The sequence below is a fragment of the Colobus angolensis genome, unplaced genomic scaffold (genome assembly GCF_000951035.1).
Source record: "Colobus angolensis palliatus isolate OR3802 unplaced genomic scaffold, Cang.pa_1.0 Scaffold58, whole genome shotgun sequence".
Lineage (NCBI taxonomy): Eukaryota > Metazoa > Chordata > Mammalia > Primates > Cercopithecidae > Colobus > Colobus angolensis.
The window spans coordinates 6035083-6062745 of record NW_012119376.1 but is presented as its reverse complement, the minus strand read 5'-3'; the positions used below and the strand labels follow the sequence as shown (position 1 = coordinate 6062745).

The 27663-nt window shown below is 41.4% G+C and overlaps 1 protein-coding gene across 1 annotated transcript; it reads left to right on the top strand.

Moving 5' to 3' along the window:
• HECA (headcase homolog (Drosophila)) lies at positions 1–27663 on the top strand. Its single transcript, XM_011962175.1, has 4 exons — positions 1–97; positions 13088–14128; positions 21241–21395; positions 23787–27663. Exons 1-4 carry the CDS (start codon positions 1–3, stop codon positions 23949–23951), a joined length of 1458 nt encoding a protein of 485 aa, XP_011817565.1. The 3' UTR covers positions 23952–27663.

Here is a 27663-nt window from a genome sequence, read left to right as displayed (position 1 = left end):
ATGACCCAAGCACTTGGAGCATTAGTCCGAGTTTCTGAGGTTTCTGAATGTGTGTATGACATGATCATAGTCAAGTTTTCAGAATGCCGATCTGAAGGTATTAATCAATCGAACTTTTTTTTTGCTGTGTATCTCCTAAGAGAATTAGAAAAAAAAACAGGGTACTTGTACATTTTTAAGTTGTCACACTCAGTTTTTTAAAGGCTTAAATAGATGCTGAGGATCAATGAAAAGTTTCCAGTTCATTATAAACATTGTCATTTACTTTTATGCAAACAGAATCCTAATTATCATAGTAACTTGGTAACCATTATCATCCATTTAAAAAATAATATATAAAAAATATATATATATATTATATATATATATATTTTTTCGAGATGGAGTTTTGCTCTGTTGTCGCCCAGGCTGGAGTGCAGTGGCACGATCTCGGCTCACTGCAGTCTCCGCCTCCCAGGTTCAAGTGATTCTTCTGCCTCAGCCTCACGAGTAGCTGGGATTACAGGCATGTGCCACCATGCCCAGCGAATTTTTGTAATTTTAGTAGAGACGGGGTTTTGCCATGTTGATCAGGCTGAACATTCCTGACCTCAGGTGGATCCTCCCGCCTCAGCCTCCCAAAGTGCTGGGATTACAGGCATGAGCCACCGCGCCCGGCCTAAAAAAAATAATAGAAATTTTGCATTCTTTTCTTTATTTCCATTCAGTTTGTACTCAGAATTTGATCCTAAGACAAGGTGTTGTCCTGCTTAAAAGTATTTTATTGATCATCCTATCATATTTTCCTATAACAAAATACATATATATAAACTTAAATTTTTATTAAGATGAACTTCTGAGATGGCAGAGTAAGGGCCTCCAGAAATTTGCTCCTCCATGAGAGCAATAAGAACACTGGCAAGAATTACCAAAATTGACTTTTTCAGAACTCTGGAAATTAACCAAAGGCTTACAGTAATTCTAAGAGCGTTTTTTCAAGAGAAAGGACTGAATCATAATAAAAACAGTGAGCTGTGGCGTTTTAACTTGTGTTAGTCCCACCCGCTTTCCCTAGCTCTGTGGTATCAAAGCAATGTAAATAGTATGTAAATGGTTGTTATACTGTAAATTGAGGGAATAATGACAAGAAAAATAAACCTGTGTATATTCAGTACAGACACAGCCATCCATTTTTTTTTCCATTGACAGTTGGTCAGATCCATGGATGTAGAACCTACAGATATGGAGGACAGACTGCATCTGAATGCGGTGGAGAGGGAGGCCTAGCTACCTGGAGAATGTGTGCTGTACCAAAAAAGCATTCTGATTCACATTCCGTAACAAAAACGCTGGACTGGTTTAATAAGACACAATGCAGGCCAAACTGACCCATTGGAACTCTGATCTAGGGGATATGTAGACATCATATCACCTATTATCAGTTGAGCTTTTAGAAGATTTTGAACAGCAGGGAGTTGTGAGTTGTATTTTCTAACGAGTAACTGGTCTACAGATGACCCATGTTGCCATTTAATCATGCAGTCATATGCTTTACCTGTTGGGCAGACTAGGGAAGGGATAAAGTCATTAGTCTTTTCAGCAGAAGTCATTGGGATTTCAAAGATAAGGGGAAGGGGCCAAATCGGCCATGGCCTTTGGCCTCCAAGCACCATTTTGGAGCTCATCAAGGGAGAAGAAGCAGGTCCAACATTTGGGACACTACGTTGTAATTTACATGGTAAATGAAAATCACATAGATAAACTATGAATAAAGAGGTTTGAGTATTGCCACATTTTGAATATTTGTGCTGACAAAGAGGACATTAATATGGATAATCAAAATCAAGATTATTTTCCTAAGCAAGGACAATATTGGAATACAGCACTAAAGACTGACATGAAGTCTTTAAAAATAGGATTGTTTAACAACTGGTTGGACAGTTTCTCCACAGTTGTACATATACAGTCATGCATTGCTTAATGACAGGGAAACATTCTAAGAAGTGTGTCATTTGGTTATTTCATCAAAAGGCATACATTGTAGAGTGTACTTGTACAAAGTATAGCCTACTACATACCTAGGCCAGATGGTATACCCTGTTGCTCCTATGCTACAAACCTGAACATCAGGTTTGTTGAATACTGTAGGCAATTGGAACACAATGGTATTTATGCATCTAAACATACAGAAACATCGAAAATGCACAGTAAAATACAGTACAAAAGATAAACAGTGGTACACACATGTAGGGCAGTTACACATGAAAGGAGCTTGCAGGACTGGAAGTTACTCTGGGTGAGTCAGTGAGTGAATCTGAAGGCCTAGGACATTACATTACTGTAGACTTTGATAAACACTGTACACTTAGGCTACCCTAAATGTAGGGAAAAATGAGGTAGGTATACTAGGACGTCACTAGGCAATAGGAATTTGTCAGTTCAGTTATACTCTTATGTGACCACTGTTGTGTATGGAGTTCATTGTTGAATCAAACGTCATTATATGGCACATGACTGTATATACACATGTAAATATACACACATACATTTAACACATATGCTTAGTCTGGAGTCCTCTTCCCATTTTATGATAGTGTGATTTGGTTCCAAGAGCTCCTGAATCTACATTTTCTTCAGAGCACATTATGCAGTGCATGTTCGTGCTAGGATGCTGCGTAGTTTTCAATGATTTAGTACCCTCAAGATCTAAATCTCCAAACAAGAGAAAAGGCAGCCTGCTAATTTGTTTTCCAGTACAGTGTGATCCCATTATATGCAAATTGAATTATGCAAATTTCAACTAATCACATACAAATAATATTAATAAAAGCTTCACATTGTGTGCAAAATTTCAATAAGCATGTTTTCCCAAATTATGTGTGAAGCCATTTCATATTTTCAAAGCTGTAAGGTCAACTGAATTATAAAAATGCTTTCTTACCCAGTGGCATCATTTATATTTTTTATATTTTATATGTTTATATTTTATAAACATGTTTATAGTTTATATGTTTTTATTTTCTTATAAACAGAAATAGTAACTTGTAGCAGTATTATGTGAACTCTTCTCGTTGCTAGAACTTCTGTAAGGATTTTGGTGACATTTGTATTATTATTATTATTATTTTTTACACTCACCATTATAATTTATAATCTTTATTATAGCTTTTTCTTTTTTTTCTTTGACAGGGTCTGGCTCTGTTGTACAGGCTGGGATGTAGTTGCATGTTCTTGGCTCACTGCATCTTCTGCCTCCCAGGCTCAAGCAGTGCTTCCACCTCAGCCTCCTGAGTAGCTGGGACTACAGGCATGCGCCACCACACCAGGCTAATTTTTGTATTTTCTTTTTTTGATAGAAATGAGATCCCACCATGTTGCCCAGGCTGGTTTTGAACTCCTGGGCTGAAGTGACCTTCCTGCCTTGGCCTCTTAAAATGCTGGAATTATAGGCGTGAGCCATTGCGTCCAGCCTGTAGCTTTCAAAATATCACCTAAGTGTGCTAATACTGGTGCTGAAAAACATCCTGGAAATCAGTAACTTTGGAACAGAAATTAGATGTGATAAAAGATACCAGGACATGACACGCTGTTAATTTATGAAATAAACTCGGAAGTATGAGAGTTAATGCTGATAGAATTAAAAAGTATGAGTAAAGCAGAAATACAGCACAATAACTGCACGTGTCTGTGTTCTGAGTGTGCATTCCCCATACTCTAGACTATGGAATAATCTGTTCTGAATTATGTAAGTTCTTCAGAACCACGTCCCATGAATAAGGTGCAGTCATGCTTCATGAATCTCTGTTACTCATGCTAAGGAAAGATGGCTTAGGTTTAACATATTGTTACAGGACAGGGGTCCTGATCCAGACCCCAAGAGAGGGTTCTTGGATCTCACACAAGAAAGAATTCAGGGTGAGTCTGCAGTGCAAAGTGAAAGCAAGTTTATTAAGAAAGTAAAGGAATAAAAGGGCTGCTGGTTGCCCACTTTATGTTTATTTCTTGATGATATGCTGAACAAGCGGTGGATTATTCACGCCTCCCCTTTTTAGGCCATATAGGGTAACTTCCTTGTGTTGCCATGGCATTTGTAAACTGTCATGGCGCTGGTGAGAGTATAGCAGTAAAAATGACCAGAGGTCACTCTCGTCGCTATTTTGGGTTTGGTGGGTTTTGACCGGCTCCTTTACTGCTATCTGTTTCTGTCAGCAAGGTCTTTATGATATGTATTTTGTGCCGACCTCCTGTCTCATCATGTGACTTAGAATGCCTTAACCATCTGGGAATGCAGCCCAGTAGGTTTCAGCCTCATTTTACCCAGCTCATTTTTAAGGTAGAGTTGCTCTGGTTCACACGCCTCTTGACAATATAACAAGAGCACTTATTTGTCTGACACTGGGAAGAACATCTTCACGGGGTTAGAAGAAGATAATTTTGAAGGTCTCCTTTTCCTTCTATTTCTTTGAAACTAGTCAGTAAATGTTGAGTGAATTACTTTATGCATGCTGTACTGCTTTGTTGTGAAGAAGCACTCTACTTCTTGACCCTCATAAGCCTAAAGCACACATAGAAAGTCATGATTGACAAAAGTGTAAGTTGGGAGAGCATGCAAGTGGCAACATTTGGCCCAAGAGTAATATAGAGGGCTGCAGAGAGCAGGATGGTACTTTCCCAGCTAAGAGAGGCTGGCATCTCCCTGGGCTTGGGAAGATGTGGAAGGGATTTGGGATTGGGACAGGATTGAGGTGAAGCACAGGTGGAGGAAGGTGTGTGCCTGCATGTAGCAAAAGGGGGCAAATGAGAAGAGGTGAATATACTGAAGTGCTCAACTCTTGGTGGACTTAGCCAGCCTTGCACTTAACGTGGAGAAAGGAGGATGGATGGCCACTTCCTGGTTGTGACTTTGCTCTGAACTTGTTCAAAATCCCTTGATTTTTATGACAAGCAATATAAAGTGATATGGTGTTTATTAACAATTGCTTATAGTTAAACAGTGCTTGGCCAGGTGCAGTGGCTCACACCTGTGATCCCAGTACTTTGGGAGGCTAAGGCAGGAAGATCACTTAAGCCCAGGAGTTCAAGACCAGCCTGGATAACAGAGTGAGACCCCCATCTCTACAAAATTTTTTTTATAAAAATCGGCTGCGCACAGTGGCTCACGCCTGTAATCTCAGCATTTTTTGTAATCCCAGCATTTTGAGGCGGGCGAATCACGAGGTCAGGAGATCGAGACCATCTTGGCAAACACAGTGAAACCCCGTCTCTACTAAAAAATACAAAGAATTAGCTGGGCGTGGTGGTGGGTGCCTGTAGTCCCAGCTACTTGGGAGGCTGAGGCAAGAGAATGGTGTGAACTCGGGAGGTGGAGCTTGCAGTGAGCGGAGATCACGCCACTGCACTGCAGCCTGGGCAACAGAGCGAGACTCCATCTCAAAAAAAAAAAAAATCAGCTGGGAGTGGTGGTGTGCACCTGTAGTCCCAGCACCTGTAGTCCCATGCTGAGGTGGGAGGATGGCTTGAGCCTGGCAGGTTGAAGCTGCAGTAAGCCATGACCATGCCACTGCACTCCAGTGTGAGCAACACAGCAAGACCCTGTCTCAAAAAAAAAAAAAAAAAAAATTGTGCGTACGTGCCAAGCACTGTTCTAACTACTTTAATAACTTTTTTATTCCTCATGGCAACCCTTTAGGGTTAGTTATTAGGGTATTAATATTATTATTTCTGGACCAGGCGCGGTGGCCCATGCCTACTATAATCCCAGCACTTTGGGAGGCCAAGGTGGGCAGGTCGGGAGTTCAAGACCAGCCTGACCAACATGGAGAAGCCCTGTCTCTACTAAACATAGAAAATTAGCCAGGTATGGTGGCATATACCTGTAATCCCAGCTACTTAGGAGGCTGAGGCAGGAGAATTGCTTGAACCTGGGAGGCGGAGGTTGCGGTGAGCCGAGATAGCACCATTGCACTCCAGCCTGGGCAACAAGAGCGAAAATCCATCTCAGAAAAAAAAAATTGAAAAAAAAATTATTTCTGCCATTTTACAGGATTTTACAGGTAAGGAAACAGAGGCACAGGGAAGTTAGGTGATTTGCCAAAGGTCTTTAATAAGTTGCAGAGCTGAGTCACATCCAGGCAGGCTGGCTCTATGTCATATCCCATAGTCGGGAGTCGGGAAGCTGGAGATGGAGGACACTGGTCAGAAATTCATACCCTAAGAGGACCATGCTCTCTGCAAACAAGGGGATTTGTTTCCACATAAGAGGAATAATCAGCGATCTAATAAAACAGTTATGAAACCTTACATTTGTAATAACCAGTTCACTTTTACACAGCTAGTATCCCATGGAACCGGGACTTACACATACATGTCCTTTTTTTTCTCATTTAAAAAAAAAAAAGGTACCTGGGTGATGTTAGTTTGAGGAAGTGAGGGTGAGGGCCAAACTCTGTCCTGACAGAGAAGGCCTGGACTGAGTCTGGGAGACCTGGCTGGAGCTCTGTAGCTGCTTCCCCAGCAGCTGGGTTGGTTCTCCCCATGGATTCACCCTCTCTCTAGCACTATGGTCACAACCAGAGGACTAAGTCAGGTTGGGTCATTCTTTCCTTCATCAGAAGATTTATTAAACACTTATTTACACAGTGGTGGGTTTACATGGATGAATGTGACTAGGTCATCCCTACTTTAGATTTTGCCTGGAAAACCTCGTATGACTTAAGAAGACCCTCCTTACCTTCGTTCCACCCAACTCCCCACCTGCTTATGATGCAGCTGTTTTAAGAAGGATAAAAATATTTAACTCACAGTTAAAAAGCTGAAAATAGCAATGTCCTGTTTATGGGGCTCCTCAGTGAATGAGGTGGTCAGGGGATTTGGGCTCATTGGGCAATCAGTGTGATCCTCCTCTTTCAATAAGTGGGGAGCACAGAGTTCTGAAGTGCTGAGGGCAGGATGCAGGGTCAGAAAGCTGGAGAGACAAGACAGTCTTGGCCCAGGTGACTTCAGCCTAGCTACTCTGTTGTCCAGACTTGAACTCTTGAGATTTTTGCCCAGAATCACATGAACCCTGTTTATTTTAACTTGAGCAGGAGAAACAAGCTGGGTACTGAATACTTGATGATGAACCTAAAATACAGGCCTTAGAAGGTTTATATACTTTTTAAAAACAATGCCAGCTCTGTGTAAAGGAGCATTTTTCTGTTTTGCTTGTTAGGTTATCACAGTTTAGATTAATGCCCCAAGGGAAGTTGGTAGCACAAGTGTGTGATACCCTTCTCCCATCTCTCCTGTTGAAGATTTAGTTGTATCAGATCAATCTATATTCCATTCATGCCTTTGTGGGACTGCTATTCTCTTTTTTTCTTTGGAGACAAGGTTTTGCTCTCTTGCCCAGGCTCACTGCAGCCTCAATTTCCTGGACTCGCTTGATCCTTCCGCCTCAGCCTCCTGAGTAGCTGGGACTATAGGCACATGCCACTGAGCCCAACTAATTTTTAAAAATTTTTGTGGAGATGGGGTCTCACTATGTTGTCCAGGCTGTTCTGTAACTCCTGGCCTCAAGAGATTCTCTGGCCTCAGCCTCCCAAGTGCTGGAATTATAGGCATGAGCCACTGTGCCTGGCCATACTTACTTATTTTCTAAACACCTACTGTGTGGCATGTTTAAAACATTAGAAAAAGTAGAAAACATTGGAGCAGTTTGCATTTATCTGGGGAGTGAATACACCAGTATAAAATTATGGTAGAAGTAGCATATAAGTAAACATTTTTATGGAACTTTATGAAGTGTTTCCATGTACATGAGCTGAATAGGGCAAGCATTTTATCCCCACTTTACAGATGAGGAAACAAAACTGCTCAATGTCAAACAACTAATCAGGAGCAGACCTGGCACCAAACACCTCTCTTCTGTTATTTCCTGCTGCTTTTCCAGTTTGGACAGTGTGTGTGTGTGTGTGTGTGTGTGTGTTGTGTGTGTTGGAGGGGTCGGGGGGGCAGTGCTAATGAGGGAGGAAAGTATGTTTGAACCGAGCCTCGAAGGAAATACTGTCCGAGTTTAGAGGCCAACACACCTCGGCAAAAGCATTGTCAGATGTCCTCTGACTATTCCCGAGGCCCACCCTGTTACCCCATTTTGCCTGTCTCCCCGGGAGCCTCGCCCTGCGGGTGTGTAATAGGGTGAGGTGTCTGTTGTGCATATTGCTGGGCATATTTAACATGCTCTTGGCCTTGTATTTATTTTTGAAGCCTACCCACAAGGCCACATCAAAGTGGCTGACTGTAAACAAGCAGGGCTGGCAAGTTAGAGTGGGGGCTCTTTGTACAAGGAAGAGGCTTGCTGGTTAGGAAACAGTGGAGCATGGCTGTGAACATGACAAATACTGTTAAAGGGACAGGGACGGGCACAGCTGTGGTACCTTATCTGTGTTCCATGCGTGCACTTCTGTTAGACCATTAGGGCTCTGAGCTCAAGACCTGGCATGTAGGAAGTGCTCAGTATTGGTTAAATGATATATTTGCTGCTTTTTGAAAAGATACAGAATTTTTCCTCTCTTAATACACCTTTCTTTAATGCGAAAATACTTTTCAAAGAAATATCAAGTCAGTCTCAGCATTTACACTTGGAATATTGTGAATGCAAATGTTAGTTAGATCTTCCTTTGACCTAATTTGATTTTATTGGTCTTGGATTAGTAATATTTGGTTATTGTGGTTACATTTCAGTGACATTCACTTCAAGGCTCTTCATTTGAAGGATCAAGATTAAAAAAACTACACTTAATAATTGACCACTTAACATTTTAAAGGCCTCTAAAAGTCACAGCCCAGGTGACTGGTGAATTTACTCAGTTTCAACCACTCTTCTACTTCTTTTTGGTGTGCTTGAGTACATCCAGGTCTGTCTGTCTAGGATCACAGCTCTCTTTTTCCCTTCTGCTCCTCTTGTCATGTGCGGGTTTGGTGAGCCAGTGTCTTTAATGCGACTTCATTCAACACTGGAGTTGTACAAAGCCTGGGCCCAGTGGTGCCAGGAACACTAAGATGAGTAAAAGGCTTCCTTTCCTGAGTTGTCAGCTGGTGAGGATTATGAAGAGGGTCCCCACGATGAGGGACTCAAGTAAGATTAGGGCCAGACCATCGGGGAGGGGAGGGGAAGGGTTGGACTCAGGATAGGGGGCAATCCTGGTAAAATTGGTGTGTAGAGAGGTGGGCCTTGAAGCACTAAGAGTGGAGAGGAAGTTTACTAGATGCCAGGTGCTTTCTCAGTACTTCATGTGTATAGTTTTTTTCATTTCATTCTTCTGAACCATTGAAGGTACATTCTGTTGTTTTCTATATTTTATACAGAGGAAACTGACACAAAGAGAAATAACTTGTCCAAGAGCATGCAGCTCATAAATGGTCCTGCCTGGATTCCAACTCAGGCAGTCTGGTTGCGGAGTCTGAACTGTGAATTGCTGTCAGTGGCTGAATGGGATTTGGACAAATGAAGATTAAGGGGAAGCCACGGTGATCAAATATTAATACATAGAGGTAGACAAATTGGTTTAGGGCCATTTTACCAAGGCCCTGGAATCCCACACCTGAAGGGGATAATTGTAACATGACAGAACTGATATTTGTACAGGCTTTATGGAATCACATTGCCACCACCCACTGCTGATTGATTTGGTGGAATGTTGTGTCTGTGGTTCAGTGTGCAGGGATAAGGTTGGGAAGGTTGTTGAGTAGAGGAGTCACATGGTTTGTTCCCTCTCGTATGTCTTTAAGCTGTCCTGAGGTTTTGGCCTGCATTCCCTGAGCTCATGAACATGGTTAAGGCTCAGCCTCTGCTGTCTTCTGTCCCTGCCCATGCTCTTTCCCTGCCCTACAGTTACCATTTGGAAAGAGTTTCCTAGAGTCTCCCTGTTTCTGCCTTTTCACCTCACTGTCCACCTCTGCCTGCCCTCTATCATCCCTGAGGAGACAGTGCCCTGGCTCACTGCTCATTTTGGTTGGGACTTTTCAGGCTTATTGCATCCTGTGAGTTCTCAACCAGGGGTGATTTTGCCCCCTAGGGGATACCTGGCAGTGCCTGGAGACACTGAGTGGGGCTGGCTTTTGCGAGATGGACAGTGAGGTTGCTGCTAGGCATCTTACAGGATGGCTCCCGCAACAGAGAATGATCCAGCCTAAATGTCTGTAGTGCAGAGGTGGAGAAGCACTGATGTTACCTGGTGCTCTGGGACATTTTGCAGTTCTCCATTCTTTATTTTTTTGAAAGGGAGTCTCACTGTGCCACTCAGGCTGGAGTGCAGTGGCGCAGTCTCTACTCACTACAACCTTCGTCTCGCGATTCTCCCACCGCAGCCTCCTGAGTAGCTGGGATTACAGGTGTGTGCCACTACACCCAGCTAATTTTTGTATTTTTAGTAGAGATGGGATTTTACCATGTTGGCCAGGCTGGTATTGAGCTCCTGACCTCAGATGATCCACCTGCCTCGGCTTCCCAAAGTGCTGGGATTATAGGTGTGAGCCACTGCGCTGTCCCCTGACTGCCTGGATGTAATTCTCTCCTGACTTGTTTTTCAGTAAATTCTGAGTTCATTTCTTACCAATCTCTGCAGGGGAATCTTCTCCAGCCTTGGTTCCAGTCCTTGCATCCCAGGATTCTTTTCCCGGCCTCTGGTCTCTGCCCACTCCTCACATTTTTCTTGGGCATCTCATTAGTCCTAGGGATTTGACCTTCATCTGTGAGTGAGTGACTCCACATCTGTATTCACAGCTTTAGCTGTCTTGAACTCCAGTCAAATTCATGTCTTCTCCACCTCCGTGGTGCACAGGCACTTCCAAGTCGGTGGGTCTTAAATAGGGCAGCCCTAAGGCTTCTTCATCCTCCCTGCCCCGCTCCCACATTGCTGTCCAGCAGCATTCTCTCTCTGTCTCTCTGCGTCTTCTTATGCTGCTCCTGAAGCACAGGCACTCATCATTTCTCAACCTGCAGCACCCTCCCTCTGGCCTCCCTACTTCCAGTCCTGTGCCTCACTCTGCCGCCGGGGAAGCTTTCTAGAGCAGAACTCTGAGGCTGGGAGTCTGACTTTAGCTTCTGTCATCTATACACATAATCTAAACTGCTTCATGACCAAGCCCAGTGGTTCCCAATTGGGAGAGTAGTATTGCCCCCAAAAGGGGCTCTTCGAAAGTGTTACGAACGTTGGGAGTATCATGATGGGGAAGGTGGGGTAGGTGGGCTATAGATACTGAGTGCTCAGGCCCAGTGATGCTTCCTGCAGTGTGCTGGACTGGGCCGTCCAGTGCATTACAGGAAGAGAATTGTCCAGATTACAGGAAGAGAATTGTCCAGATTACAGGAAGAGGGCACTTAATAATAGTGCCCTCATTAAGAAGTGGTGATGTAGTTTTTAGCTTCTGCCTAGAGGATTAGGAGAGAAATGCTGAGCACTGGTCCTGGAGAGTACTTACTTTGGGGATCAGGAGGCAAAAGAACTGCATGGTATAAAACACTATGGAAATGCAAGCAAGAGTGTAAGGGAGTGATGAATTGTATTGAAAATTGTAGAAATGCCAAGACACAAGTGGGAAAGTCTGTTAGTTGTGTGACTCCCTGAAGCACCCTTCTCATCCCGGCCTGTAAGCCGCACCAGCCCCCGCTCATACAACCGGCAGCCACTCTTTTGGGCCTGTGGCAACAGGTATGCTTCCTTGGTCCTGCACTATGAGACTCTCAGTCTCTCTGTTTGGCCCCATATTTGGCCAGTTTTGCCATCTCTGCCTTAGCCCCTTTCCACCTCTGGCCACCTCATTATACAGCTTCTTTTATAAATAAAAATATCCCAAGCTGTGTCACAGTCAGTTAACGACAAGAACAGCAGCAACTACATTAATAATCCTTTATGTGCCAGGTACTGTGCTAAACTCTATAAGCATTTCTTATTTAATCTTCAGAAAATCTCTATAAGGTAGCTACTATAATTATGCCCATTTAGGGTTGAGGAAATTGAAGATTAAACAGATGAAATAACCAGTTCACTTTTACACAGCTAGTGTCCCATGGAACTGGGACTTACACATGCATGTCCTTTATTTCTCATTAAAAAAAAACAGATTTTATTTTTTAGAGCAGATTTAAGTTCACAGAAAAACTGGAAGTATAGAGTGTTCCCATATACCTCCTGCCCTCCTCCAGCCTCCCCCTCTATGAACACAGAATGGTACATATGTTATAATCAATGAACCTACACTGACACATGACACATCATTGTCACTTAATTTCATAATTGACATTAGGGTTCCCTTTTGGTGTGGTACATCCTATGGATTTTGACAAATGTATAATGACATGTATCTGCCATTATAGTATCAGGAATAGATTCACTGCCCTAAAAATCCTCTGTGTTTCACTTGCTCATCCCCCACCCCCCGTGGCAATCACTTGTTTTTTTTTTTTTTCCACTGACTCTATCATGTCTTTTTGACATTTTAGAAATAAATTCTAAGTTCAGATGTTCAGTTATCATTGAATAGCTATAAGGAATCAGTGGAGTTCCCATATCCATGAATCATGTTTATTTCTTAAGAATTGGGTTAGTGGATTTTACTTTCTGTCCTTTCTGGGAACCGGCTTGGCTGTTTGCACCATGTGTGGGACATGTACTTAAGATAGAGTACAACTATGTTATTCCCACTTCCTGTCCTGATAGCTTTGGAAGAATTCTGGTTTTTTCCTTCACAGCCTGTCTTTGTAATTTTGTTTAAACCAACAAATTAGTTTGATCCAATATCCCTGACATTAGGTGTCAGACCACCTTAGATGAGAAATGGGCATGAGTTCGTCTATGTTTCAGCATCTTTCTGGTATTGAGGACAGCCTAAAGGTCGGGATGAAGGGCTTTGAAGGCCCTTTTTAGAGATTCCACCGGACTAGTTGGTTAAGTAGCTTCATCATATTATTCCTTGGTTCACTGGAGTGATTCATCTTTAAAGGAACCCTGGAACTGCCTTTCATTATATTCATGTATTAGAAAAACCTTACACCATACTGTTGCAAGTACAGGTTGAGTATCCCTAATCCAAAAACCTGAAATCTGTTCTCTCTCTATTTCTCCCCCAGAAGCCCCATGTGCCACTCCCTTGATCTGCAGCTTCGGGAGGCCTGTGGACCTGGAGAAGGACGACTACCAGAAGGTGGTGTGCAACAACGAACACTGCCCCTGCAGCACCTGGATGCACCTGCAGTGCTTCTACGAGTGGGAGAGCAGCATCCTCGTCCAGTTCAACTGCATCGGCCGTGCGCGCAGCTGGAACGAGAAGCAGTGCCGCCAGAACATGTGGACAAAGAAGGGCTACGACCTGGCCTTCCGCTTCTGCTCCTGCCGCTGTGGCCAGGGCCACTTGAAGAAGGACACAGACTGGTACCAGGTGAAGCGGATGCAGGACGAGAAAAAGAAGAAGTCTGGCTCCGAGAAGAACACAGGGAGGCCCCCTGGTGAGGCGGCGGAGGAGGCAAAAAAGTGCAGGCCGCCAAATAAGCCCCAGAAAGGCCCGAGCCACGACCTCCCCCGCCGGCATTCCATGGACCGGCAGAACTCCCAGGAGAAGGCAGTGAGTGCCGCGGCCTACGGTGCCCGCTCCCCCGGTGGCTCCCCGGGCCAGTCCCCACCCACGGGCTACTCCATCCTCTCTCCCGCCCACTTCAGCGGCCCCCGCTCCTCCAGATACCTTGGGGAGTTCTTAAAGAACGCCATCCATCTGGAGCCTCACAAGAAGGCCATGGCCGGGGGCCATGTGTTCAGAAATGCCCACTTTGATTACAGCCCTGCGGGGTTGTCAGTTCACAGGGGGGGACACTTCGACACCCCCGTGCAGTTCCTTCGGCGGCTGGACCTCTCCGAGCTCCTCACTCACATCCCCAGGCATAAGCTGAACACTTTCCACGTGCGCATGGAAGACGATGCCCAAGTGGGCCAGGGGGAGGACTTGCGGAAGTTCATTCTGGCCGCGCTCAGTGCCAGCCACAGAAACGTAGTAAACTGTGCCCTGTGCCACCGGGCGCTCCCGGTGTTCGAACAATTCCCACTGGTGGATGGAACTCTGTTCCTAAGCCCGTCGAGACATGATGAGATCGAATATGATGTTCCTTGTCACCTTCAAGGTATAGGTGTTAATTCACCTTGCCTGCTTTCTGTTTGTTAAAAACCAAACAGCAAACAAGACGGATTGCTCTATTTTGGCTTAGTTTTCACCAATGTTGTTTCTTTGTTCTAGTCAGGTGCTAGGTAACATTTGAATATTTCAGCTTCACCCAGTGACGCGGTGAATTTTTACTCTGATGTCGCAGTACCAAGTACAGTTGTCCTAGTGGATAATTTTGTGTGTGTGTTCTGTAATTTGAAGAGAGGATTGCTGGCGTGTGGTTTTGCATAACGGGGAAGGAAGTTAGTGGAGTTGTTGCATATTTGTCACTTACTGTAAACCTGTTTAATGGGTCCAACTAGCCATGCATCCTCTTTGATCCTTATAACAGTGAGGAAAAGCAGTGGTCAGAAAAGGGCCAAGGTGTTTTTAGATTAGTTGAATTAATTTTGAAGTTTATGAAAGATGAGACTGTCTTGATAGCAGCAAAAGGTAAACAGGATTATTGAAAGCTCAGGCATTAGCCTAGTGGTGGTGGTGGATGGAGGGAGGGGCGATGGGGAAGCTTATTATTCCTATGGATGACATGTAAGGACTTAGTACATTTCAGCCATAAATTGAATAACATGAGGTTGGTTAGTATAAGAAATCTGTCAGTTCATGTACAACTACTGAATTTCCATAAAGGTGAGACACATCACATATAACATGTTTATACTTTAAATGTGTGCTAAAAAGCTTGTTGTAAAAATGATATATCCCCACCTGTCTCCTTCCCGCCAACCCTGCTGTGTCAGTACCCAGACAAACATTTTCAAATCTTAGCTTATGCTTCAAGTTTTTAACATCATGATTGTAAATACTGCTGTCTTCATTCTCCAGTTTTACATATTATCTGTTTATTGACTGGCTTTGAAGGTGGATGACTGTGCATCCCCTCCTCCTTCCTCCCAGCATGAGATACCACAATTCTTGGTTAAATCCTTAATGTTTACTAACGTGAATATATATTTAATATTGAGCCAAGAAGTATGGGGTTTTTTCTTATTATATAGTACCGTATATTCTAGGACTCCTTTTGTTTTTATTAGGGTTGATTATTTTCATTTGCATAGTTTTTTTTTTTTTTTTAATAACCTTGGCTGGTTCTCACTCTCCAGCAGCTTTACAAACCATCTTTCAAAAACATTTCCACATACCTGTCAGATTTTTTTGGAAAAAAAAATTTTGCCCCTGAAAATACCCCTCATGGAGACTCTTACCCTCCTGCTTCTACCTGTCCTGGTGCACTCAGGACCTGATGTACCACATAGCTGTCCTTCTAGGAATGCCTTCATTTCTGTCCTATTTTTTAAAATCTTGTTTCCTAGATCTCAGTATTTTATTTTTTCTTGGTTTATTCTCTCAGCTTTTAGGAAACATCCCCCAGGAGCTTTTTGAGAAAGGGAATAGGTGATTTGAGACTTTGAACATCTGAGAATATCTTGATTTTATCTTCACTCTCCATTGCTATTTAGCTGGCTGTAGTCTTGTAAGTTATACATATTTTCTCCTCGGAATTTTGAAGACATTTCTTTACTGTCTCCCATCTTACAATGTCATTATTTTGAGAGGTCTGATGTTACTCTTACTCCTGTCTTTGCCTCCATCTCCACCCCTCCATGAAGGTTTTAAGATTTTCTTCATATATCCCTAATGTTCTGAAATTTCACAATATGCTGGTCTTTTACATAGTTGTCTCTGTTTGTTGTGCTTTCTATACTCTCTTGGCCCTTTGGCTCTATAAATTTACCATCTTCCATTTGGAGAAATTTGTTTTTGTATTATTTCTTTGATAATTTCCTCTACCCTATTTTCACTTTTAAAAAATTCTGTGAAACTCTGTATTAATCAGATATTAGACCCCTGAGATTATCTTTTGTTGGAGTGCAGAACTCCTTTATTTTATATATAATAAAGGATATATAATAAATGTATACATGGCCCTGTTCATCTCTTTTTTCTGCTTTATGGAAAATTTCCTTGACTTTTTATTTTGGTGTTTTTACGGAGTTTAAAATTTTCTGTTCTTACATTTTTAATTTCCAAGAGCTCCTTTTAATAGCATGCTCTTCTTGTTTCATGTATGTAATTTCCTGTGCTACCTTTCTGAGCAAGGAAAGGGAGCTGAAATTGCAGGGAGTAGTCTCTTTCATTTTGAGAATTGTAACTAACTTTACCCTATATCTTTTAGCATTTGTTATAAAGCAGAACATTCCAAAACTTAGTGGTTTAAAAGGATAATTTAATGACTTCTCACAATTCTGTGGGTGGATTGATTAGGACAGTTAGGTTGGCTTGGGGGCCTCAGCCGGAATGGCTTGTCTTATGTTCCATGTAGTTTCATCTTCCAATAGGCTAGCTTGGACTTTTTCACATGGTGCTCTCAGGATAGCATTCAAGAGATATGAGTGGAAGCTGCAGAGTCTGTCTCTAGAGGCTTAAGCTTGGAACTGAGTAACATCACTCCTGTCACATTTTGTTCATCAGCATAAGTCCTAAGTCTAGCCCAGGTTCAGATGATGCTGAAATACTCTGCTTTTTGATGGAAAGTGCTGCATAGAATTTATGGTTGTTTGTAATTTATTGCTCCCTATGATCTCCCTACAAACTCCCCAGTGCTTGTCCAGTTTCAGAGCTTAACCATTTACTGTCCCTCAGTCCACTTTCTGACTTCATATAGTTTGATTCAGGGTTGAAATAACTTCATTGTTTTATGATGGAGTTTGTGTTTTTGTTTTTTTATCCTGTTTGGGGGTAATTTTAGAGGGAAGTGGATGGAAACACCTTTATTTCTCCATCATAAAACCTGAAACATTTTTTATGAAGATGAATATGGGTACAGCATATATGAGAATAGTAGTGTTGTTTTTCTATCTGTGATGGACAAATTATTTTCGTGTAATCCATTCATCAGCTGATCAAACTTAGGGATTTCACACATTCTGGGTACTATCAGTTCTTGTTTGTCATCAACTTATAATCTTAGGATAAGATGCTTTTATAAAATGTAACTTACCAGGCTTCAAGTTCTAGTATCACACCTGGATATGATGTACATTAAGTATCCTTTAATTTCCAGAGGAAGGGACTACTTTGGCTTGGTTCATAAAAAGAGGCAGCATGAATGCTGATGTCAAAAGGTAGGCTGGATCTTGGTAATCAGAGGGTCTACCCAGGTCAGGTGTTTGTTGATGAGGAGGGAGTGTCTGCAAGCAAAGGAAGGGTGGTTAAAAAGAAGAAGGGCAGGTTGTGATCAGGAGATAGGGAGAGAACTGGTTGGAGCCAAGGGTGTTCTAGAGTGGGAAAGGAGTAAGATAGGGAGAGAATAGATTGCAGAAGTACTTTCAAGGCATAATAAAGAGCTTTGCTATATGTTCTTTATGAATGTGAATGGACAGGTTTTCAATGTTTTTTTAAAGCAGGCAGTCACGTGGAGGAAAGGGACAGGAAAGGGGTTTGAAAGCGGTGGAATCTACAGACAGAGTTGAGACTTTGTAGTCTAGATGCAAGGATATAAAAGAATGCTAAGGTGTGGACAGAATGGAAGGGAGGGGATATTGTCAACAGGTTATTTTAAAGAAAAATTACAGCTTGTGAATTCAGAAACAAAATTCACATTGTTTCTAAACCAGATAAATGGTGGAAGAGTAGAGAAAGGAGATGGGTAGGTAAAGGTGGGGAAAGGGCCTGGTTTTGGGGGCAGAAGATGAGGTTCGTGAGTGTTGGGTTTGAAGGGATGTTGGGACTTTTGTGTGGAGATGTCTAGCAGACACGGTTAAAAATAAGTTTGAGTTGAACACTGGGGAGTTTGTAACAGTGGCGGTTAAAATCCTAAGGGTGGAAGAGCTCTTGGATAGGAAGAAAAGAGAAAGAAAAGGAAGGAGGATATGATAAACCCATGACCAAATCTTGAGGGTACTTTGCAAGGAGCAGATGAAGAAAGAGGTAAAAATTAGGCCTGAGTACTTGTGTGTGTGTATATACACATCAAAACATAGACATACATAAATAGATAATGCGCAAATTAGATGTGCACCACAAAGATACTGAGAAGTTGAACATTTGATATAAAACCTGAAGATCAGGGTGTTTAATTATTACCAGAGAAGTCATCATTGCCTTGACCACATGTCAGCATTTTTATTGCCACATCTTTGCGAAATCCATGCCATCTTATTTGTAGTAAGAAAATGTAAATCATGTCTTTAATCACCAATTACTGACCATGCATTCTTCCATTTTCCTTTCCTTTCCTCCCCTCCCCTCCCCTCCCCTGCCCTCCTCTGTTTTCTCTTCCCTTCTCTTCCCTTCCCTTCCCTTCCCTTCCCTTTTCTCTTTTCTCTTTTCTTTTTTTCCTTTTCTATCTCACTCTGTCACCCTGGCTGGAAAGCAGAGTGATCATAGCTACTGCAGCCTTGGACTGCTCAGCTCAAGCAGTGCTCCTGCCCAGCTTCTCCAGTAGCTAGGACTACAGGCTCAAGCCACCACACTTGGCTTATTTAATTTTTTTAAACTTTGTTGTTGTTGTTGTTTTGGTTTGTGACAGAGTTTCGCTTTTGTTGCCCAGGCTGGAGTGCAATCCTGCGATCTCGGCTCACTGCAGCCTCTGCCTCTGGGTTCAAGTGATTCTCCTGCCTCAGCCTCATGAGTAGCTGGGACTACAGGAGCCTGCCACCACGCCCAGCTAATTTTTTTGTATTTTTAGTAGAGACGGGGTTTCACCATGTTGGCCAGGCTGATCTAAACTCCTGACCTCTGGTGATCCACCCGCCTTGGGCTCCCAAGGCCAAGGCCAAGGCTGGGATTACAGGCGTGAGCCACTGTGCCCAGCCTTAAACTTTTTTAAGAGATGGGGTCTCACTGTATTATTGCCCAGGCTGGTCTTGAACTCCTGGCCTCAAACGATCATCCCATTTCAGCCTCCCAAAGTGCATCTCTGTGGTCAGGACAATGTTTAGTAGAACTGAAACGTGTTTTTAAAAGCATTTTCAAGAACGGCCACACTACACTGCAGGCCACAGGATTGCATAGCGTGCAGGGCTGACACAATGCTGCAGTACTTGCTGTGTCCAGTGGCCCTCTCTGGATTATTACTCCCTCGCCCTGCCCTTTACCCCTCACTGCCTTCCCCGGACTCTGTCTCTGGACTTTGTTTGCTCTCTTTTCCTCTGAAAATAGGTTTTGTTTAGCTTTAATAATTTATTAAGATTGATCTAATTAAGAAGTTCTTATTGGGCTTCTTTACCACCTTGAACCACATGTGATTGTTCTCCAGAGAATCGGCTTTTTGTTTAAATTCACAAACGGTTTAGAAATTCAGAATTCTCTGTGGTCAGGACAATGTTTAGTAGAACTGAAACAAATCTAGACTGAGTCCAGACCAAGTGTTCCTGTGAGTTTACCTCTTGGTTATGGATCCAAGAGACATGAATCAGTCTGAACTTGCTACTTAATTATCTCATGAACTTGGGCAAGCTGCTCAGCTTCTAAGCCTCACTTCCTACTCTCAGAAGTGGGAGCAACAGTAATGCCTATTTTGTAATGTTGCTGTTAGGGTTAAATGAAGTGATTCACATGGAGCTGGTAGCATAGTGCCATACCCTCGGTTAACTCTTAGTAAAAATTACTCTGTCTTCATCATTATGGTCATTGTTAGCAACACCTGACTTCTGTGTCTAAGGCTGCCCTTACCCTTCTTAGCTGTGACCTCTGTACCTGTGAATATTTGGGAATTGCATTGAGTAAGCAGGATGGAGAGTGCAAATGAAGTTGTTTCCAGTGGCTCCTGGATCCTTGAATGGACTTCCTAACATGCCCCAAGGCTAGAGTAGATGTGGCATGTGAGACCCTTTTATTTTCAATGTCATAGAGCAGAGGTGGGCGGCATTTCAAGAAGTTCTTGTCATCCTTCCTCTTTTGGGCATAAAGGCCCCCAAGGTTATGCTGTCTTTGGCTGTTAACATGCCCCATCCATTTACCCAACATACATTTATAAAGTGCTTTCCACATCCCAGACATCGTGATAGTCACTGAGTCTACAAGGTTGAATAAGACATGGTCCTTGCACTGAAGGAGGAAGGGGGTCATGCAAGCAAATGCAAACGAAGGGCTCCCCCTAAGTACTGTAGATGGAACATATATACCTTTCCATTGGGTAGGGAGCAGGTTGGTCCTTACTACTGAGTGCTGAAGACCCATAGTCTGACTGATGGCAGTGAGCAGCACATTCTGAATATGAGGCCACTTAGGATTATGTGTTCTCCTGATGGTAGTTTTTTATGTGGGGAAGCGCCCTGGGTCCCACACAGAGAGCAGAAATGTTGCTGTTATATGTTGCCTGGGCAGATTCTGGGCATTCTGACTCTTCCCTAATTATTTAAACTGTGATGCTTCCATATACACTAGGATGACATCCTTCCTTTATAAACATTAAGATGTTATCAAATAATGGAGGGGGATCATGTTGTAACTTTTAAGAGCTCAGTGAATAGGACGTTGAACTTCTTTTAAAAAATTACAAGAAAGATACAATTCTGGTTCCTAAATTAGATGTGGTGATGGCTGAGCATTTTGAGAACAAGGATAGTGAACATAGTAATTTTGGTTGTGGTGTACTTCTGGGCTATCAGTCCCCAAGACAGACTTGATTTTTATGATGGGACTTGTCAGGGGGTGAGAGCTTGTGACAAGACCAATGTTATTGGTTAAGTCTCTATATGCTAAACATAAAGTTTTGAGCAGGAAGTCCTGCATAAATACAGTACAGGCTGGTTTTGAGTATATCTGGCTTTGTTACTTGAATTTGGATGGACCCATTATGTAAGTCCAGCAGCACCTTTTGGAAAAGCAAATTGAAGCCAAGTTTTTAATATGCTTGAACTTAAAATACATGTTTTATTGACAATAACTAGTAGTTCATCATTATCCTGAAAGGACAGCTTGTGTACTAAATATTGATTTTTCTTTTTATATTTATCCAAAAGATAAAATCTTTGCTTATAATTGGTAGATGAAACATTTTTTATCCCCTTGGAGATGAAACGTGATTTCCATGATGGCCACTCAGAGCCTTGTGTCTTCTGTGCACAGGGAGACTCATGCACCTGTATGCGGTGTGCGTGGACTGCCTGGAAGGGGTTCACAAGATCATCTGCATCAAGTGTAAGTCACGGTGGGATGGCAGCTGGCACCAGCTGGGCACTATGTACACCTACGACATCCTGGCTGCCTCTCCATGTTGTCAGGTAGGTATTGAACACACTGAGGGAGCACTGGGTGATACTAGGCTTCTGTCCCCAAGTGAATGTAGGGAAGATGCTTCTGGCAATAAAGAAGAAATTCAGGCTAGCAATGATGGCTGAGTTACTACTTGTAATGTAGTCATTTAGTGGAATACTATGCGGTCATTAAAAGGGATAGTATAGAATAATATATAATTATGTGGGAAGCATTTCCAGTATATTAGGTCAAAAGAACAGGTTATAAAATGGCATAATAATATGCTTGCATTTGTAAGTAAGTGAGCATGAAAAGGGAATTGCTAACCTGTTACCAGATGGTCTCAGAGGTAGGAGGCTGAAAGATGCCTTTAGTTCTCTTTTTCCTTGAGTATATTTTCTAAGATTCTGTATGATTAGCTTATACTAAATTTATAATAGAAAAAAAGTTACTTAAAAGGAAGAAAGTCACTTTCTTAAATAGGCAGGATTTTCTTGTTGTTTTCTTTCTGTGGGATAGCACAGTTATCTAGGAATTGCCTGTCTTGTAAGGTGTTTGAGGTTGTAATCCTTAAAGCACTACTAAAAGGAGGCATTGTCTCATGCTATGAGAACATCTGAAATTTAGCTGTCATCATAAAAAGAGGGAGGTATTCACATATGAAAACACAAATAACCTATAGAATCACAGGAGACAAAATCCTTGGAAATATCTTGCTTTATTTCCAAGTGCTTGGGGAAGAAAATAGCTTGTTATATAATTCCTTGATACTGTCATGGGCAGGAGAGAAATTTTTCTTTGCTCTGAAGTGTTCCAGCCTGGTTTTGTAGTGCAAATAGCTGATACATACTTTATTAGTTACTGTATAGTTTTATGTCTTTAGCATTATGGCTTGAATTTTGTAAAGAGAATATCTTTACTGTTATCAGTAGTTATTCACTATAGCATTTTATGATAGTTATTATGCCTTAATGCCAGCTCATGAGAGAAACCAGAGGAGGTAGCTCTCCTCTGCACACACAGCGTGGAGGATTATCTTTTAAATTAAAGAAATAAGGAAGCGAAAGAACGTTTGAGCCTGTTAACTCAGAAGATTAGCACTGGAAAGGACCTGGGATCTAGACCAACCTCCTTATTTCCTCATACAACGGAGGCCTACAAACTTGGGATGTTTTACCCGGGTCTACATACATTGTGTCACAGCCATGACTGCACCGTGTGACTCCTGGTCTGGTGTTCTTTCTGATACACCATTGAAAGGCAATGAGATTATTTCCATGTCTTTAGGAAGGAAAACAGAACAGCACCCTGCCATACCCAGCCTCTTGGTATTCACCGTGCACTGTATTTCTTCCTTAAAACAATTGAAGCCCAGACCTTTCTTTTGTGGCACCCTACTGAAATGGAAAATATGTTTGATTACTATTAATTTAAAAAAAATCTGTGAGGATACAAGTGTTAGACGCTGCTAATGAATCAAGAGAAGTCTTCAATAAGATGTAGCCAAAAATAAGCAATAATTGATTCTTAGAAAGGCATAACAGGGTGAAGACAGGTTTGCTCAGAATCACACTTTTAATCAGAGAGATTACATAGTTAAAAGAGTGTTTATCTCAGGTTACAGAAAAGTAGTTCCTGCAGTGGTTGAGGATCAGCAGGCTGCTTTGGTTCACTCTAGCCTTGCTGCTTTCTAAGTGTGGTCTTGGGCATGGTGCTTTATCACATGTGCCTCAGTTGCATTATCTAAAAGTCAGCTAATACTACCTACCTCCCAGGAGTATTTTGAGAACAAGTTGAGATTATACTTTGTAAGTACATTTTTAAAATGAGTCTAAATTTAGTCTGTTTTATTTATAATTTCTGGTTATTCACTTAAGTCCTGGACCCATTGCTGAAAGGTTCCAGGACTGTGCTGTTAAGGAGAGGCTAGGCATGAGTGAAGATGCAGGGTGCTGGGAACTCCAGAAGCCTCAGACCAGCACCGCACTTCCTGGATTGCTAATTTTACTTGAGTATCTTGGGAAATTTTATTTTTACATCAAAGAAAATGCAAGTTTTATATAGAGTAGAATGAAAAATGAAATTTCAAAGAAGTTTCGTGGAGGTTTGGGTGAGGGAAGTCAGCTTCAGCCTCTGTCTTAAAATCCAGGGGGAGGGGTTTCTGATTGTTAGGGAACTTCAGTTAGGCAGTACTAGTTTAGAATTTTCTTCTCATAAGTAGGTGAAACAACTAGCAGTGCTGCATATCAGGAGAGAAGTTGGGAGTCTTTCAGGCATACCCTGTTTCCCTGTTTTTGGTAATAAAAGGGATCCTTTACGAAGCCCTTGATCAGTTTCCCAGCATTTTGGTTTGGATGGCTTTGACAAGTGTTGGGTAGCGGAGAGGTGTTGTGGCTGATGGTGTCTGTTTCCCCCAGGCCCGCCTGAACTGTAAGCACTGTGGGAAGCCGGTGATCGACGTGAGGATTGGAATGCAGTACTTCTCAGAATATAGCAACGTCCAGCAGTGTCCACACTGTGGGAACCTGGACTACCACTTCGTGAAGCCATTTTCCTCCTTCAAAGTTCTTGAAGCTTATTGATGAAAGCTTTGCTTTAGTAATAGCTATTTTATTGATATTATTACTTTATTACATATCTTTTATAGGGAAACATTCTGTGACATTAATTTCTTTTCTAATTTAAAGGAGAGTTACTTTGTTGTATGTGTGCCACTGAAATAGGGGCTGCCCTTGCCCTGTCTTGATTCCCGAGTGTTAGTCTGTGGTTTTGACCAGAGCCCAGATGGGTAATCCTGTGCATTTGGGTCGGGGTTCACTCTTACCAAGAGTCTTTGATGCAGCTTTAAGATGGTGGGGAGGATGGGGTGAATTTAGGAAAGGAATTTATGGTTATAAACTAAGAGCTTGATAGGGGTTGGAAGGAAACTCTTACTAAAATGTTAACTTTCTAAAAACCTTCTTTTAGATCTTCCTTGGGCCTTTGGGAAAACATGTGACAAGTGAATGTAAGTCTGTGCCTGGAGAGCTAATAGTGCATTAGTCTATCTCAGCCTAGTGTTCTGCAGCACACATGGGCAGGCAGTTTACTCACACTGACAGGTGATCTGAAAGTGGCACAAGTGCTGTTTCTATCGCTATTGTAATTTGCCAATTCATTTTTCATGCCGAAAATAATATCCAAATTGTAAGACATATGAAAGATACTAGTGTTGTAAATTATATTTAGGTAAACTGACCTATAACAGAATATGTGAAATGAATTTGGAAATAATGCAAGAAGACAGAACTGAAATCGTTTGAATTGTGTCTTTGAAGTTGGTAAAGTAGCTCTTAAGGAGAACCCGTGAATAACATGATTTGGGCAGTGATGATTTATTACAGGTTGCACTGTTGAAGTGTCATTTGGTGTCATATTCTTCTCACAGGTAAATCAGCCACAGAATCTAACTGGTGAGCTTCAGAACCAATAATTGCCGCACTTATTGTCCTCAAAATTACTTATGGCCATGTTTAACCCATTCAACTCTGAGTTTCCAAAATCAAAGATTTGACCTTAAAAGGAAGGGGAAAAAAAGTATGAAAAGATGATGAAGAAAATAATTTTACTATTTCTTTTTTAAGTACGTTTTGGAAAATCAATGATTGTAATGCATAGCAGTACGTTTGAAAAATAGACCATTCTAAAAAGCCCATGATACCTTACTGTTGATGAAAAAAGATGATCATATATATAGAACTTGATTAGTCAGAGCATTGGGCATTCCAAAATACAGCCTTTGGTTCAGTAGATTTTAATGCTTTAAATAGACTGACATCCCATACCCTTATAGAACTGGAATATGATTTCTCAAAAGTTAATTTCATAATTTCATGTATGATGTGCATATATGCTAAAAATGCTGAAAATCATTTTATGAATAGCCAAATTTGGGGTTGATGTGAACATTTTATATTATTCATTTAGTTTATACCTTTTTTTTTCCTGTGTGTTTTTTCTTTTCAGAAGTATTTAGGCAATACTGCAAGTGAGTTTCAGTTCTTTTTTTCTTTTTTCTTTTTTTGAGATGGAGTCTTGGTCTGTCACCCAGGCTGGAGTGTGGTAGTGCGATCTCGGCTCACTGCAACCTCTGCCTCCCAGGTTCAAGCAGTTCTCCTGCCTCAGCCTCCCGAGTAGCTGGGACTACAGGTGCATGCCACCACCCTCAGCTAATTTTTTGTATTTTTAGTAGAGACAGGGTTTCACCATGTTAGCTAGGATGGTCTAGATCTCCTAACCTTGTGGTCCACCCGCCTCGGCCTCCCAAAGTGCTGGGATTACAGGCGTGAGCCACCGCGCCTGGCTGAGTTTCAGTTCTATATGAAGTATTTGATGTTGTGTTTGAAACAATGCAGCATTAAAGAACCAATGTTATTGACTAATAGTTTTTATCTTTCAGTTTGGATGATTTGGTTTGCTGCATCTAGGTTAGTGTTTGATCATCTGAAAAAACTTTTCAGTGGGAAGAAATGCATAAAATGCCTATAAGAGGTAGAAAGTCATTGAACTGACAGTGTTTGATGCAACTAAAGGAGGAGGATTGTAAGACATAGCTTTCTGCAAACTTGTCTTTAATGCACAAAGCTGTAGTGGTGAATTAACTATTTCCTTATTGATTCTCTCATGTACCCAGATGCAAAAAGTGCTAAGTTTCTCTTGTCCTCGTAATACCATTTGGATTTTATTTCTGAATTTAAATAGTAAAATATTGATGATGCTGATCTTTAACCCACCTAAAATTTTATAGTGAAACCTGCTTTATATTGTTTTTCTGAAGCTTACAATTGACCTATACATTGCATTCAGCAAGCTCCTGAATTTAGAACTACTGTCGGTGTAGTGTATACTGTGTTCCATGTTGCCTTTTTAGATGGTTTTCTACCCCCTGAACAATAAATAGGGTGAGGTTTTACTGTAATTGGATAAAGTTTACTCTTGGACATTATTTCAATGCTAAATTAAAGATTCTATGGATGTCTTCAGTTACTTATAGAGAAAATAATGAGAGCATGAAGCATATCTGAGAATATCTTTCGCCTTTAAGGCGATTCATTCTTGTCTCGAGGGAAAATTTGGTTGATTTGGGAATAAAATATAATCGAGTATTCAACACCATGAAGATAAATCTTATTTTGGAAATCTACTGACCTTAATACCCCAAGCTTGCCCTGGATACTTTGATTGGAATTGGAATATATCAAAAAAGGTTATTATTTTTGTTGTAGTTAGGATACTAAAAGAATATTAGTTACCCAAGAGATCCAATTTCTGTTTTTCTGATGAATAGTGTTCAGTGAAATGAAGCAGTCTTAAGAGTGACTAATAATTTCAAAGTGTTTTTTCGTCTACTCTTAATATTTTTTAATTATTTATTTTTAAGAGTTTTATACCGTGAACAAATACAGTGATCTGCTTTAGTTTAGTGAGAGTACAATTTCTGATTGATTGTTTTCTCTTCAGGCCATTTCACCTCTTCATTGTCTTGTTACATTTGAAGCAGTTGATATAATGGGTTTATACTTTAAAAGAGATATGGTGCCATGAAGTTGGGGAGTTGGGTGAATTTTCCTATTCTAGTTACAGAGGAGCTTTCCTCAAATGCCCTTTAACTTCTAGGTTTTGTGAAAGAAGTTCATTTTCTGAGTAAAAGTTATTTTCATATATGTTGGGGGAAAATTAACTCATCAAAAAAGAATCTTATTAGGTATTTGAACTCTGAAACTAACAGATAAGACTTATACGTACCTTATTAGAGCACTAAAACTAACTTGCTAAAATCTTTCGTTTAGTCCTGCAAGACTGATGCTTAATACACAGTCTGTTCTCCTGTGTCTAGGTCAAGAACTCCAGTTTGCTTTTCTGCTTTGTATCCTGGTAGCAGCTGTTGAGTAACTTTCATTGGAGATTGGGAAGGAAGTGAGGAGAAAGTGTTCTTGTTTAGTGTTTTATTTCCTATAATAGGATGCTGCCTAACCCAGTTCATCTTTATGTCCTGTTTACTAAATATTCCAGGTAATTGAAAGAAAATAAAATGGATGGGCTCCATTAAAACCAGCTCAAAAATAAATTCTTGTCAGTAAAGATTTCTTGTCAAGATGTCTTGGATTGCACTTTTGTTGAGGAAAGACAGTGTAAATAGTTAAAGAATGTTGATAAAATTGAAACATTTGGTTGTGGAATTGTGTGTGGTTTTAGAGGGTTTCTGTTTGTGAAATGTGTGTATTAAAAATAATAAAATTCCAGAAACTAACATTG

Bases quoted from the DNA above. Each gene is read 5' to 3' on its own strand.
- HECA (XM_011962175.1), top strand. From the start codon at position 1: ATGACCCAAGCACTTGGAGCATTAGTCCGAGTTTCTGAGGTTTCTGAA. The intron at 14,129-21,240 runs GTATAGGTGTTA...TTCTGTGCACAG, and splicing joins TGTTCCTTGTCACCTTCAAG to GGAGACTCATGCACCTGTAT. The intron at 21,396-23,786 runs GTAGGTATTGAA...TGTTTCCCCCAG, and splicing joins CTGCCTCTCCATGTTGTCAG to GCCCGCCTGAACTGTAAGCA.